Raw genomic sequence first — 16,306 nt, 5'->3', positions numbered from 1 at the left:
AGACAGGTGACAGTAAATCATAAGGACTTAAGCCCTTGTCCTGAGCGGTCCATTTCACAGATAAGCTATGCCATTAAGTCTCTAGGATCACTGTATTGACAGCTTAGTGAGAGGTTTTCACTCCTCAGACCAAAGTTTACTGATGGCTCTACCCACGTGTTATTGCCAATTATTCTGATTATGTGAATTTAGAAGAGAAAAGTGACAAAATAAACACACAAAGACAATGACATTTGCTTTCTTTACTGGAGCAGGACTAAAAAAAAAAGAATCACAATAAATTAAGCTGTAACAGCAGCTCAGACATATGGACCAGGGGAGTAAGAAGCTAATCCTGCTCTGCTGCCTAACAAGGTGACCTCATTTCTAGGACACAGGTCTCCCTGCCTTTTGAAAACACGATTCTAGCATTGTACTTAATGCACTGCACCCAACACAAGCCTGCAGAGAAAAAAACCCTGAAGCAGACAGAAAATAGATCAGAGGAGCAGCTCTGTAATAATGAGTTAAACAAAACCTACTTGCAGCAGCATGAAATGAGATATAATGGTGGTGAAGATGGATGGCTCTCTAAAAACAATGCAAAACAGCAAAGCCATCATATTTTCATATTCATCATTTAACAATTCAAACTATAAATAGCCACATGTTGAATAAAGCTGCATTGTATAAGTTTCCGCTGCACAAAGCTCCATATGATAAAATCAACTTTGATGGTGCAATAGGCCACACATTCTTCTCACGATACACTTCAACATGTAACAACATGAACCCAAAAGCTACGTCTTGTGTGCTTCACGTGTTGCATCGAAACAACAAAAGGTAGAAATGTAATTAATGTGACAGAAAGTCACCTTGAGGGGTCAGGTACCTGGACAACTCTCCTGTGTTGTCCTTGCTCCTTCTCCCCATTCAATTCGTAAAGGATAATGTACAGCGAGCCGGTCACCCCTTCAGGGCGATGCCGCACCCCGACGCGGGCTTTCTTTCACAACAATTACCCGCTAGCTGTACATTATCTCGCTTATTACACAGCTACTTACTTAAGAAATCAATAACTTGACACAAAACGGTCCAGAGCTGCGGCCATAGCAACGGTCTGCTATAAAGAAATGTCAGACCTGCAGAGCGCCGTGATTATCCAATCAGAATAGAGTATTAAACAACGCCGTGTTATAAAACCAAATAATAATTTCTTCAGCATCATTACATTATTATGTAACGGTGTTGCTACTACTAACATTAGCCCGTCAACAAGTCACCAAATGTTGCCAAAGGTCTTATTTTAGTGAAGTAAAAGCACAGACAGCATGGTTTGTTTGAAAGAATCTAATCAAAAAATGTACATTGTATTTCTCTGAAGCAGCTGATTTTTCACAAAACAAACTTGAGCAGAAGGTAAGGCTCGCTAATACTAACTATAGAAACTTTCAAAAGCAACACTACTCAAAGCTGAGACTTTCAACCCAAAGGCAGGGTCCAATATCTAGGCAGTTTATGTAACAATGGCAGATTGTGAAGGTCAATCTAGTTGAATATAGACTAGTCATATTAAAAGAGATCTATGAGATTACATCACAAGGTCATTAATGACAGTTCTTGTGGAATTAAAAAAAAAAAAAATCATTAAGATCCCCACAAATGTTGATAAAGGAAAGCTATTAGTGGCTCAGCAAGGATTACTGAGTTATTACTGTGTTTGACTAATAAATTAATACTAAGCCATTCCAAAAAGAGTGAGCAATGTGAGGTGACGAAAGCCAGCATGTTGTGCAAAAAAAAACACGCAACCAACTGTCAGCTAAAAAAAGAACAAGATTTTGAAATTTCACACACGCTTTCTAGGGTGGAGTAATACCCCGGGACATAACGCTTGACTTGTTGTGAGCTGAAGGTGCTTCCCCTCTACTTATACTTTACTAGAGAGGTTCTCTTTTGAAAGAAGTAATACACACAGACAGCTTCTTGTTTCATTGTGCTTTAACAAAATTGAAAGCAATCTTCTATTAATTTTCTTAAACAAATAATAAAAACTGTCCCAGCTAACAAGATTAAAATAGTCAATCCCCTTCAGCTGTGACCTCTGTATTTTACCTCGCTGTAATTTAGGTATCAAAAAGTACGCTGTGGTATTCTAGTGGCCTTGTACAGTGATAATTTAATGAGCAGGTGTCCGTATTGTTTGTTTATGTTCCATCATCATCAAATTTCTACCGGCCGCAAAAAGCCACACATGTTCTCCCCATTGAGACTCACATTTCAGTGTGTTTTGTGGCCATCTCACAGCCTTGAAATGAAAATCTCAGGGATTGTCACACCGTCAAAAAAACATCACTGTTTGTTGTAATCCTACTAAGTGAGCACTCAGTAAGCACTTGGTGGTTCGCCCTTCCTTGCTTCAGTTGCTGTTCTCCAGACAGCAGCGTCTGCCAAAGTGCTCTGACAAGCAATAGAAGAAACGATAGCAGAATATATTTCATCATTCAGTAAAAAGTTTGGCTGTCCATGTTCCGCACCAGAGCTGAGGGCAGCAGAACGACACAAGGAAGCAGTAGGACAAGAGAGCGAGAGCATTAAAGAGAGAAAGCCTATTTGGGTGTATTCTTGTAGAGTACAGTAGCAAGTTAAAACATTTCAAATAACTGATTCTTATAATGTCTGTATCTTACAGAAGACTGCAGAGGAAAGCATGAGAATTGTGTTCAAAAAGTAAAGCATCATTTACTGATGATGTCTCACCCTGCCCTACCTCTCTCATTTCCTGCTCGAGGGCTTGGTTGGTAACAATTGGGAGGGCACATGCATTACAGACAAAGAGTTCAATAGCAGATAAACCCAAAGAGATTATAGTTAATAGGTGCAAAAGTACACACACATGTGAATCAACACGTTTCATGAAAAAGCCCTCAACAATCTTGTGTTTTCAAATCTCCAGATTCAGCAAAGATATATCATTTTCATTATAGGAATGTAAAATGCAAAGACAATGTTGATATGTTCATTCAAAGCAGGGGATTATAGCATTGCTAGAGCTGTGGCAGAAACAGGTTTTTCTCTGCTATCCCAGTTATCAGCCCTCTTGTCTCCTGCTCATGTGTGCTTTTTCCTGGTTTATCTAAGATATCAGACAAACAAGGGTGTTATGGCATCACACTGAAGCAGTTGCTATTGGTCAAACAGCCCTGCTTTAGTTGGTTGGGCCTCTACACACTGTAAAAGAGTGTGCTGGTTGTTCGAGGTTTTACCATTTTATCCTGTTCTCGTTTGAACTTTCAAGAACCGACTCTCGCTAAACCTGCTTTGTTTCTCTTCCCATCCCTCCCGTGCACCACATCAACAGATTATTGCATTATTAAAGGACCACTAAGCGATTTGACGCTGTTCAATGAGCCAGCAGAGGTGGATTACAGTGGCAGGTGAGGTGCAGCGGAGGAGCCTACATTCCTCCTGACGCTTGGTCATGTTGTGACAGCACCCAGCGCTGAGGAGGAGGCAGTGGGCAGGGGTCCTACAGTAAAGACGAAATGTTGCAACCACTGCTGGTAATAACGGTTAATAACAAGACTACTGAACAAGAACACAACACAGACAAACACAGACATCAGTGTCTGACGTGTTTGCTCATTATGGCAAGCAAACAGAAACTTGTCATCAGCTGCGGCTACAGCGGATAAGGGCGAAACTGGGGCAGCTGTTTTCTCTAACAATGTGACATTTGTGGATTGTGTTGTTAGTGCATGGGAGGATATGTCAATTGTAATGTTTGTACATCTAAATGGTTTATTGTTTTTTACTAAGCTGTAAGAATGTGCAGCAACAGAAAGATTGCTTATTTTTAACAGATTGTACCCAGGTGGCTGAAGGTGAGAAAAGAAACCGAGACTATGCCTTTTATACTAGTATGTTGTCAGATATCTCACGTCATGCAAAATGCCTGCAGAGCCTGCCAACATTGATACACAATTACACAATAGAGGACAAGAGAGAATAGCGGGTAATATGAGCTGTAGAAGCAAGCCTAGTAATTACTAGTTAGTCTTACTATGCCTTGCATAATCTTAGCTTTTTTTGACAAGCAAGGTGTAATAAAAAGTACCTTCTATACTTATGTTGACATTCCTGGCACAAAATAGATATTGACTGCACTGAAGATTATAGGAATCCTAGCAAGCAAGCATACATAATACAGATGTTTTTCTACAATAAAAACATGTTCAAATGTTAACACTGGACTCTACCACTAAATTACTTAAAAAGGTGTGTGCCTTAAAAGCCCTCTGGGACTAGAATGAAATATATTCCTATTTAAATTTCACAGAAGTGAGCATTCAGAACTGTTTTAAAACTCCCCTGACTATCCTGGAGCTCTACCTGTCCTTCCTCAGCCTGTTTGTGTGAAAGATAGAAAAACAAGCGATTCAAATTTTCTATGCTATGTTTATCTCCATTGTTTACTAATGGCAGATCAGAACTAGTAGTTAGAGGCATCATTGGATGTTTCAAAAGCATATTTAGGCATGTCCAGTCACTTTGAACATGTTTGTCTCCCGTAGTAAGCTTTAAGTATACGTCGAGGCAGGGGAGTAGAGTCTACCTTTGAAGGTTGAGCTTGCTGTTGCTTTCCTATTTGACCCCCAAACAAACTTTTGCACCGTTGACAACGATGGTTATCTGCAGGTAATCTGAGCACATACGCTGCCAGACTTAATCCTGTCTGTGTGGCTTCATAGAGGCTACTGTAGGATCATATTTGGTGATAAAATGGAGAGACAGATACGACACTAACAATGAATCGCTAGGCGAAGGCTCACGCATATCTATAAAGGAAAACAATATTACATCTATACATCAGAACAGCATACATGTACGTGCAGTTTAAGTCAAACACTGAGTCTGTATCAGCTGTACCCTTGTAATGAGTTCATGGTTTAATATTTGGTGTTTAGCAAGTCATTTATGGTTACCTGGACATGTGCTGCATTGTTTGAAGTGGTAACTGATCGGAGAAATTAATGATTTCCCATTTTCCAGCATTCAACGCGCTTTTCTAAAGAAAGTGGTCACTGTTGCATCAAAGGTCAAATCAATTCATGAGTAAACAGACATCACTGATGCTATGAAATACACAGGAATAAAGCCCCTATGGCTGGCTATGGCGTCTGTGCTGTTTTTTATTTATTGTCTGCCATATTAGCCAGTGATTTCTTCAAAAAGATTTATTTGAATTACTTGATAGACCTATAAAATAACATGACATATTGTCAGGAGTTTTAGAAAAACGCATTTGTTGTTTTGATGGGTACTTATTTAGTTGGGTTTTTTTTAAGATTCTTTTTTTGGCTTTTTTGCCAGAGAGAGGGGATGACATGTAGCAAAAGGGCCGTGGGTCAGATTTGAACCCCAGGCTGCTGCAGTAAGGACTCAGCCTTGGTACATGGGGCGCACACTCTACCTGGTAAGTTACTGGGGCGCCCTTGGGTACAAATTTAAAATCTGCAAATACTCAAACACTGTACCGTCAAAAATGCAACTGTTTCACTTTTTATTAATCACCACACAGACTGATTTATTACATGTCAGACAGTGTGCAACGTCACTGAGGCACAATCTTGTTTGAGTGGAAGGTGTCCTGCTGGCACACACTTAAGACAAGGCCGATAAGATGCCAATCCATGTTTGTCAGGTCACTTTTTTTCTGGCTGCCAATATGCATAGCACATGATCATTGATGACCTATCTAGCCTCTTCATACTGCACAAATACACAAAACGTTCAAAATATTTCAACTGCCAGAAGTTGGATTGAAGCCAGGACTCAACATAGAGTCATTTAATCGCTTAATCAGCTCTCAACTCACTAATTGAAGATTTTGTCCTTGATGTTCAGTGTTTGCAGTGTTCAAATTCGACTGAAGCTTCGTTTGCCTTTCCATTTAAGACCACCTCATTGACAGAAATGTGTGCTGTGTGTTGCTGTAGACACAGCAGAAACTGGCCCACTACAAGATGTCAGCACTGCTCCTTACCCACTGACCACGGCCCGACACTGATGAAAACGTCTGTGTGTCCATCACAGAGACAGAAATAGGCTGAGTCGCCCTATTGAAGCTTTCCTATGTTGCTCACTGTCTTCTCAATGAACCCTGCATCCCTTCGCTGTGTTGCATGACACTGCACTTTGGCTCCCAGTGGCGTCACTTCAGCACAGAGGACAAGGAGTGACTCCATCCATAAATAGCTTACCATAGTAAGCACTTCACACAATAGCAACAAATGCACACTGCAGATTTTGTCCACTTTTCATTTCCCTGACCATAATCCCTGTCAAACACGCTGGACTGCCGTCTTGTGATTATTTCCTCTCTCCCAAATATGCAAGAGGCTTTCAGAGGAACTATAGAAAATGCATGCACAGGTTGGTAATCATTAAGTGCTGCTAACAATTTCATCTTGTTTTATGTCCTGCCCCAGGTCATGCCTTCCTCCCTAGCCATTCCTGGTTCCCTTTCTAACTGGGTTGAAATGCCCTTGACTTCATAAACTCTTGACATGCTGTCCCTCTCCCACCCTGAGCTTGCGTAATGAATGCCTCTGGTCACCCCGTTCTCAGAAAGAATGAGCAAACTGCTTCCATCATTCGGTCTGCTTTAATCTGCTTTAATGACCTTCTCTTGGACATTCCCACACAGACAAGATTATGGTTTTGTGCCAAAGGGTACAGAGATAGGCACTCGTCAGTGTGAGTCTGAATCTTTTCTCGCTTTCAGCTCTGCTCTGCTCTTACTTATATCATCTTATATCACATATCTTACAATACATAAAAAAACATGAAAAATATTCTAAATTGCAACTATAGCAGACTCAGATTGTTGTACTACTAAATGTTGCTTGTGTTGTGAACAGGTAAATCTGGATGAAGGCAGAAACTAGTATCTCTCCATCCTATATCTTAAGAAGATAAGGCATCTCACATTCTTTGCTGCATTAGTTGCAAGATCTGACATAAAAACGAACGCTGTTGAAAATGGAAACATGAAACCGTTTTAAAACGGATGAAAAGTTGTTTTTATTATTCAGAACTTAAAACCCTAAATGCAAGTTTACCTTTAATTAAAGGAAATTCACTTGGTCAAGGGAGCCAAAAATAGAGAATAAGAATACAAAACACACAAATATGTATAATCCTCCTGAAACAGAGACATTACATATCTGGAAAAGTCCAAATGTGGAAGATTTATGTCTACAGAGGACACATGCATTAGTTGTGTGTAATGCTGCAATCAGACAGTTCCATAAATTCTTCCGACTCTGTAGCTGAAAACAAAGGCTCGAGAATCCACAGCTTCAAACTGTTCTGCTGTCTGAGATTACAGAGTAGACCAAAGGCACTCATTAGAGGATGTCCTTGACATCTTGAATTTTAGTCTGTTATTTGTCTTTGTGAAGCATTTATCACATACAGCAGTGAGATAAAAAAAAAAAAAAAACTCAAATAGTCAAAAGCAGCTTGTAGGTTTTGTGGTTAGTGGTTCCATTGTTTATTGACACCAGTGGGTGGTTTGAGCTAAGAGCCATCTATGGCTGTGGTGTGCGATACTAAATGGACGCCATGAGCAATGCAAACAACGAAACCATCTTAGAGGAGTTGTAGGAGGGGTTGGTGTTTGTAATGTTTGTGTATACGTTTTAAATAAAGGTTACAATATTTACTTCCAACACCCTCAAAGTCAATAGTTGCTTCAGTTATATAAAACCGTATTAGGAAGTCTGCAACAACTTAGCTAAAAATCATAGCTACAGAATGATGTACTGTATATACCTGCCACTGTTGGATCAAATCATAGAGTGCAAATATTATTTCACTCTTGCTTTATATATTTCTGTAGGGAATTGAAAATCTACCCTACAGACGTTACATGTCTACAGAGTTTACGTAGGCATCCCTGGATATCATCACTCATTTTTTATGATATCCAAATCAGACTGTGAACACGTAATGTGTGTGTGCAAAACAAAGTGAGAAAAAGGGCACGTACAGATGCACATGATTTGACATTTCTCTCTCTATAAAAGCAGAACTGCCCTTCCTTTGCTTAAGACTTTGAAAGTAGGGCTGTGGTAAAACTGTCGCCTTGCCACATGTTGCACAAGTTATTTTTACACTTTTAACAGTTTGCGGTATAGAGAGACAATGAGTTTTGCCTAACTCTAACAGGTTTGTTTTCACAGTGACAAAAACTGGCAGGGCGAATAAGATAAAGAAGGAGAAAGCAGTGAAGGCAGTGAACATGCTCTTCAGGTCATGCCTCTTTGTGCCATCTGCAGCTGCGGCTGATAATCGGGAAGATAGGGGAGGAGGGGACCGGCCAAGGCCAATCCCATGAGAAAAGAGACAGAAACGGGCACCTCTCAGCCATAACATCTGGGCACAAAAAGGATGTGAAATGTCAATAAGACAATCATTTTCCTAAAGCCTCCAAAACAACACTCTCTTGTTACCCTACCAAGTAGGAATCTGTCAATATTGGTTAAACTGTACAAACAAAAAGGGCATTTTGTGTGTGTATGTGTGGTGAACCCTCACCAAGGTAATGTGACTCTGAGTTACAGCTGGAGGCCACTAGAGCTTTCACTAGGAGTGTTAGAAATATTAAGTTACAACATTCAATTCATGGTGTGCCACTTGAAACTTGACCCAAAACTCGACATAGATCTCTTTCCGTATCAGTTCATATTCTTAAATAAAGTATAAGAACTAAAATGCTTCGGATGTAGACAGCTAAGCATTTACAGAGAGAGAGAGAGAGAGAGAGAAACAAGCCTTGGTCACTTCTTTGTTGTGATTTGACCTTGCAGACCAAAATGTCAGAAAGGGATAAAAAAAAGTCTGTAGAGGTAGACTGACAGAACACAACCAGACACTTGTGTGAAATCAGTCAACTCAGGACAAAAAACATCTGAGCTACAGACTTTGGACATCTTTTCATCTTTTCACCTTTTCTGTGTTTGTGAGTGTGTTTTAAAAGCCTTGAGGGCATAAAAAAAATGTCTGTTTGTGTCAAAGCACTTTGTATTTGCATGAAGCCATACTGCTAATGCCTGCAGAGTGACAGTCCAAACATAAGTCCACAGCGGTTGACTCAGAGGGTGCAGGTAGCCAGGACAGTGACCCTGCAGTCTAACGTAACACACGGTCTTTATCTATGAACCGGGACATCAAACCAGACTGACAATTTATTCTTATCTTGGTGCCAAAATCAATAACCAGAACTATTAGGCAATATGAACTTTCACATCCCTCTATTGCATTTTACACAAATGGGGCACTGTAAGATTGCATGATATAATGTGCATAGTGTGATTTGGGCTACTAGTAAATGCCAGGGTTTGACATAAACTGTATATTCTCTTAATTGGTCATGAATTATTTTATGGGTTAAAGTTTAATGTGAGGGTGGGTCAAAAATACAAAAGGCTATTAAAAAAAAACAGCAACTGTCCCTCCATCTGTCAATAAAGTCTGTTCCATGGCACAGAGATGAAGGTTTTTCCTCTCACTTTAATTTAACCATGTGGCCCAGTGTTCCATTAATCCCGTCTCCCTTGGCCGTAGTTATTTAGTTACTTATCATTCACCACCGAGTCAGATAATGCTAGATGTGTCCTGAAAAGAAGGTCCTGAAAATCTGTCCTTAACCAATTTCCAACCACTAAAAATGACAAAGATGTGGGTTTTTTCTAAATATTTAATATATAAGTCCCTCTTTAAGATTTGTTAAAATCTTCACATGGAAATCAATTGTATGGTAAGAAACGTTGGGAACCACTGACCTTGCACAAACTGCATGTAAGAAGGTGACAAATGGGTTGTATGTATACTAAACAATTTTTTTGAATGCTTCAATTTGGTTTTCCTTTTTGTGGCACCAAACTACAGTATGTATGAGCACATCTTCTACACATCACGGTTTAACACAGGGAGGAAGGGAGGGAGTGACCCAAAGAATGAGCCTCAAGGGTAGTCAAACTGGAAATACAAGTGGGTGTTGCCAAAATGGGTCTGTGTGTCTGAGTATGTTCATGTGAGTATATTTACAGCAAACTCCAGAAAAAGATCCATGCACAGAGATGGCCAATAAAGAACATAATGTGTATCACACTGTCATCTTAATTCCCCTATCCATATATTCATAAATAGAGTTTAGATCTGTCATCTTAATACCCCTGTCCATATATTCATAAATAGAGTTTCGATCTGCCATCTTAATTCCCCTATCCATATATTCATAAATAGAGTTTCCGTTTTGACTGAACCTCATTTCTCAATATTCTTGTTGTAGGGAAGTGTGAATAAATCCTGTCAGCGTAAATTTGGTGACTGATCTCTGACCCCCAAAATGACGCAATGAGTTAAAGGTTTTCCTGCCTGACAAGTTGAAAAAAGACGTGTAGGTATGTACCCTTAGCATCTCTGTGCGTGAGGTTGTACAGTTGAGTGTTGAATGTTGTTATATATTCATTGAAGTAAAAGATAGTATCTCTGATCTGGGTCTTATCTCAACTCAAGAGCATAGGCGTTGTCAGTGTGGCGGTTTATTCAGTCATCACTTCACAGACATATACATATATACATGTTCTTTCAGCAGGCCAACCTCTTCCTCAGTGGCACTGAAGATATTGCTTAATATTGGAGGTGAGATATAGTTGGTCCACAACAAGAATGTCAAACATGCAGAGAGGGAAACTCTAAGACAGCTCTCCACTCCAGACAGTAACCAGGGAGGGACCGGAAACTAGCAAAACACTGTGATCTTCATGCACACCACTGACTGAGTTTCATACACTACTACTTGCCTACTGCCCGTGCACACTCAGCTACTGCAAACACTTTATCTAGCAGCCTGTGACTAAGGGGTCTAAAGCTCACAGGAACAGGCCACATGGTAATACAGGAACTCTAACAGGTACACATGGTGATCAAACAAAAACCTTCACACAGGAGTTTGTTTTTTTCTAAACCATTTTTACTTCCATTTAACACAAGTATTTACAGATGTTAGGTAAGAAACAGAGAGGAGCACTTCAGTTACTACATCACACAACTACTGGCCCTCTGTGATTTCTGTTAGCTGGACCTCACAGGCTTTATCCAGAGACAGAGCCGTGCATTGTAATAAGATAAGGACGGACAGGTGGCCCAGTGATCAGGTGCCAGACTGCCTGCTTTAGAGCTGAGCTGAAGCCTAGTGTGTGTCTATAGGCTCTGTTAGATTCTCTCCACAAAGCACTAAAATAGTGCCGAATTGAGAGAGAGGAGTCTCTTCAACCTCTCACAGGTAATCACTCATGCCAGAAAAATGTTGAGTTATTGCTAGAGACTCATTTACAACTCTGAGCACCTGCTGTAGGAGTACCACTATTATAGCACTAGCGAAATAGTCCAATTCAACAAACAACAGGATATATGTTAAAGAGTAATACTTTTCACTCTAGGACAATCTTATCAATCACTTTTTAAGATCAACAATGATTTCTATATGCCACACACCAAATATCTTGAGGCTCTAACCTTAGCTGTCAATAAAACAACTGTATATTCAAATATATTGGCTTAGCTAACCGAAACAAACCGTTGGATAAAAGGTACGTTAATTCCCAAATGGAGTGGAGTTTCCCTTTCAACCATATCGACAGGTCAGTATGACTCTTACCTTGCAGCTGTTTAAACCTTCCTTCCAGGATGTTAGAGTATTGCACCTGATTAACAAATGCTGCTGGGGACAAGCAGGGCTCTCTGTCCCTGCGGTCCAACTCCATGGCCTTTCTTTCTGGATCTCTCTCCTAAATATTCCTCAGATACAGAATGAATGGGAGGTCTCCTGCATAGCACAGCAGAGGCAACCTTTCCCACTAAAAATGTATCAAATCCTTTGGAGGGGTTTTCCAGACAAGAAGATAAAAGTTTTGTATATCCAAAACTCCTTGGTTTGTCCTCCTCTTCTAGATTCCCTCAAAGCTGTTGCCTCAGTAAGGCAAAGTTTGAAAAAGTTGCCGCCTGTTCTTTTCTTCTACTGTATGTCCCACCTTGTCCAATGAAAATACAGCAGTGCAACAGTGGAGGCTTTTTTCAAAGAATCATTTCAAACAAAACTGAAGAACAAAATGTTCTCCTGTTTCACCTCCTCCTGTGAAGAATTTCACCACACTTGCGGCCCCTGAGCAAAGTAAAAACTTTTTGGTTGCACTCCCTTTGTGGTTCAAGGCTGGCTATTCCTTCCCTCCAAACTCTGAACACGCGTTTGCTGGAGCAGAGCTCAGCAGAGCAGAGCAGAGCAGAGCAGAGCAGGCTAACCGGCTGCGGTCGGATTGCAGTGTAAACAAAGCCTGCTGTGCCGTCTGAAAATTGTGTCATTTGCATAAGGTGTGTTTGAGGGAGGAGCACAAAGGAAGAATACAGTGGAAGGATGAGGGGAGGGAGGAGGCGTAGAGGTGGACTAAACCATTAGAGTTCTTTTCTCAGTGTAGCTTGAGGCGGATTATTCAACTCCACCTTAATTCCAGGGAGCACCGGGGTGTGGCCTGCCAAGAAGGTGCATCATGAAAGTCCCCATCAGATTGCATCCGCTTATCCTGTAGTCTCGCTGTGTGGGTCTTATTTCTACCACTCTCTAAGACGAGATTTGATCTCCCTTTTTCTGTTCACTGGGTCTGCCGTACGCTGAGGCGCTAAGACAGGAAGGAAGTTGTTGAGCCTCAGCAACACAACAAGGTCTTTCCTGCCTGAACAAGATTTGAAATGATGAACTTGTGCGTCTGTTTGTCAGGCAGATGGTTAGGCAGGCGTGGGTGTGGAAGTGAGTCATTACCTGTCGAAAATAATTATAGAACTACAATGCATTAGCACATTTATGTCTTACTAGATCAGGGACAAATATAAAAATGATGTATGGCGCAACTTGTTAAAGAAACAATGTTTCTTGCTGGCTTTCTATAAATATTTAATTTTTTTTCCACTGCCAAATCAAGTGATTGTTTACATGCAAACACCGGAGGAAAAAGGACTTGTATTTTAAGTTGCTCAGGGATTTGAAAGTTACAAAACAATCATTTTCCTTCCTCACTCAACAAAGGAACATCATATAGCAACAGTAATTACAGCCTTTTAGCGCATATTTCAGCTTCTCGGACAAGTAAATGTACATTTAACTTTTGTGGCTGTGCTCGATAATGCAACACCAATAATAAAGCAGTATTTATTTAAATCAGTGTAATACACACCAAGAATATTGTCAGCAGAGACAATGCATTAAGAGAAAATCATAAATATATTTTGAAAGTTGAATAACTTATTGAATAGAAGGTTTACTCTTTTTTTTGCAGCTGCAAACAGTAAAAGTTACAGATGTACTAAATACCTGTAAAGACTGTAAACACAGTGAGGACTAAGGTCACAACCTTTCTTATGACTGGATGGCTTTTGGTCTGGTCAGGGGTCAGTGGTAAAAAGGTCTGGTTGTTTGTTTTTTTTTTTTTATCTGTGCTCGTCCTGATGAGCAGGGGGCATCTGGACGGGTCTCATTAGAGGACCAAATGCTCCGGGCCTTCTGCGACCGGGTGTTTATGGAGGGGGGACTGGACTAATGAGATCCGAGGAGAACACACTTCCTTCTGAGGAACAGAGGCTACGCAGTGGTCACATGCAGCGAGGAATGAAGAACAGGGACCTGGTAAACTGGTAATGGCCATTTAAGATCCCATTGGGCGTATATCAAACATCACAATCCCAATTAACATGAGAGGCAGATGTGATGGCAGGTTTGTGCGTCTGGCATCTCAACATATTATGTTAAGGCAGTTTCCTCCCTATACAACTCATCAGTCATATAGATATACTGATAAATAAACACACTGGATAGGGTGAACATATATTTTCTGAATCTTGTGAAATGTGAAAACAAACAGTGAGAAAGTCTGCCAAAAGGGAGATGTGGGAGAAACTCCTGAATAGAGCGAACTGGAATTAATGATAATTAATGATGGTCTGGTGTGGTGAATGAACACAGATGAGAAAGAGGGAAAGATAAAAGCTGCGGGGGAGTAAGCACCACCTGAGGGAGAAAGGAGAGAGTTATTGCTGAGCACGTAAATTTTATCCATCCTACAGCACAAGCCCTTCGAGGGACCCGGGGGAGGGCATGAGCCTGGACCATACTCCAAACGCTGGCAGTAAATATCTGATCTGAACGGGAATCCCCCCGGAGCAAGTAGGGTTGATTTCTCATGAGAGTCCCACAATCACTCAAGTCTTAGTCCAAATATCTCCCAAACGTTGCCAAATGTGAGACAGTGAATATGATATTCTATTATTCATGCTTCTGTGTTGTTTCTTAGTTCATTATATACACATCAAATATAGGCATGGTCTGTGTATATCTATCATATCTATGATAACGATGTGGATATATTATGAAGAATACCGGTAACATACTGTGGTGTCAATTAAAGGCATATGGATGCTTTTCAAAGTGCAAAAGCCTTGCTCTTTCCTACTGTAGAAGCTTCCACAAGTAAATACCTGTAACTGTTTGAGTGTGAAGCTGGGCGTCGCTTTAAAACGGAAGGCAAATTTGCACCGCTCGCCTTGCTACCCACACAGTGTAGGAGAGCAGATAAGTGGTTATTTATACAAATTACAATTATCTTAACACAGGGGAAGCTCTCTACTGTGAAACAAGTGGCAGCCGCTGCTGTCACACCGCAAGTAAAATTAATCCAACAGACTGGAAGGGTGTACGAGGCGTGAACCAGGAAATGAGGCAAGAATATTACATAGATGAAAAAGCAGAGAAAGTTGAACTAAGAGAGACCGTGAGAGAAAGAAGCGTAAGAAAGGAGCAGCTCACAGAATGCTGAAGGTCTTGACGACAAGGGATAAGCTGTAAAAGGTGGGCAGGAGCTATGCCTAGGGGGGGGGGGAAAGCTGCTACAGCATGTCAAAGAATGTGCACATCAAGCCCACACTTGTAAGAACGGAGATGGTGTCACAGGTATTCACGTGGGAAGACACACTCACACAAGTAGTATTACAGCCCTCTGTTGCTTTCCATAATTATATGGCAGCAAGATACATCATCAAATATCTTTACATACAGTACAATGTGTATACAAAACAGGCAACACATTACAGACAACACCCAAAGTGTGTTTCCTGTTGGCGTGAGGAAATGAGTTAAGTTGCATTTGTAAGTGAAATGAGGTGTATCTTTCAGAAATAATTTGACTACAGCAGTGCTAAAATCATCAGAGCATGGGGATTTTGCTGCATGTGTGTGTGTGTGTGTGTGTGTGTGTGTGTCTGCCTGTTGCTCCCCTCTGCTGGGTTCTCCATGACACTGCAACTTGTTTTGACTATTAACAATAGAGATTTTATCTGTCGACTGTGAAACCAGGAAAGTACAGGGTAGTTAAATAAACATGCATGCAGACTGGATGTACTACAACAACTAATAGAGCCATCAGGATTTTCACCTGGGTCACATTAGTTTGAGCCTCCAGCAGGATAGGCTGCCCAACAGATACGCATTTGCACAATTTCTCTCAAGGGCAGGCGAGTAAGGTGGGGAATAAAGTACGGTGACCAGACGTCCCGGTTTGTGCGGGACTGTCCTGGTTTCAAGCTGGGCGTCCACATTATGAACATTTTAGATGGCTGCTATATTGATGGAGGACTTTCACCACACCTACAGTTGCCCTAAAGTCTCGTCTCAACACCTCATTCCATCACCGCTTATTGCTCTGTGTTGAATTGAATATACAGCTGCCTGGCTTTGTCCTCCTTTTGGAAGTATTTCTGTCTCGCCCTATAAAGAGAGAATTGTGTCTTTTGGGACAGAAAATAATAAAGTCCTCAGTCTACAGAGCCTCATTAGATCTGTGCAAATTACTATTAGTCTGTGATTTTGTCTCTAAATGTCACATTTAGGGTGAACACAATCATGTTATTTTATGTATTGTGTTTCTAGCCTTAATGCTGCTAGGCTAGCAAGTTTCTACCTGTCCATCTATAGAGTGCCTGCTAGAGTTAGTCATCCCTACGAATGCCCACTCATGATACTGTTGTTTTTTTTGCCTTGCCACAAGAGTGTGTCAGTCTGAGTGAAACAGATAAAGTAAGAATGCCTTTTTAACAGAGCCACTATACAGCTGAAAGCTTTTGGCATTACCAAACAGCTGAATCTACTGTTTAATACATTTCTTGTTGAGATGGTAAAATGCAGGTGGAAATGTACAAATACTAAGTTTTACTG

General features: G+C 40.7%; 1 protein-coding gene across 6 annotated transcripts in view; it reads right to left on the bottom strand.

The window, feature by feature from the left end:
* LOC119475212 (spectrin beta chain, non-erythrocytic 1) overlaps window positions 1-16,306 on the bottom strand; it is a 51,298-nt gene that overhangs the window by 21,404 nt on the left and 13,588 nt on the right. The window contains exon 1 of one of the 6 annotated variants that reach the window (XM_037747698.1): window positions 11,711-12,365. The exons of 4 other annotated variants lie outside the window; for them this stretch is intronic. In XM_037747698.1, coding sequence (XP_037603626.1) covers window positions 11,711-11,816 — 106 coding nt within the window. In that variant the 5' untranslated portion in view covers window positions 11,817-12,365. Of the gene's footprint in view, window positions 1-11,710; window positions 12,366-16,306 lie in introns of those variants that run through there. One more of the 6 variants, XM_037747700.1, reaches the window with a different exon arrangement.

This window comes from Sebastes umbrosus, chromosome 17 (assembly GCF_015220745.1).
Source record: "Sebastes umbrosus isolate fSebUmb1 chromosome 17, fSebUmb1.pri, whole genome shotgun sequence".
NCBI classification, from domain to species: domain Eukaryota; kingdom Metazoa; phylum Chordata; class Actinopteri; order Perciformes; family Sebastidae; genus Sebastes; species Sebastes umbrosus.
The sequence above is the reverse complement of the archived record's forward strand: the minus strand, read 5'-3'. Positions and strand labels throughout refer to the sequence as shown.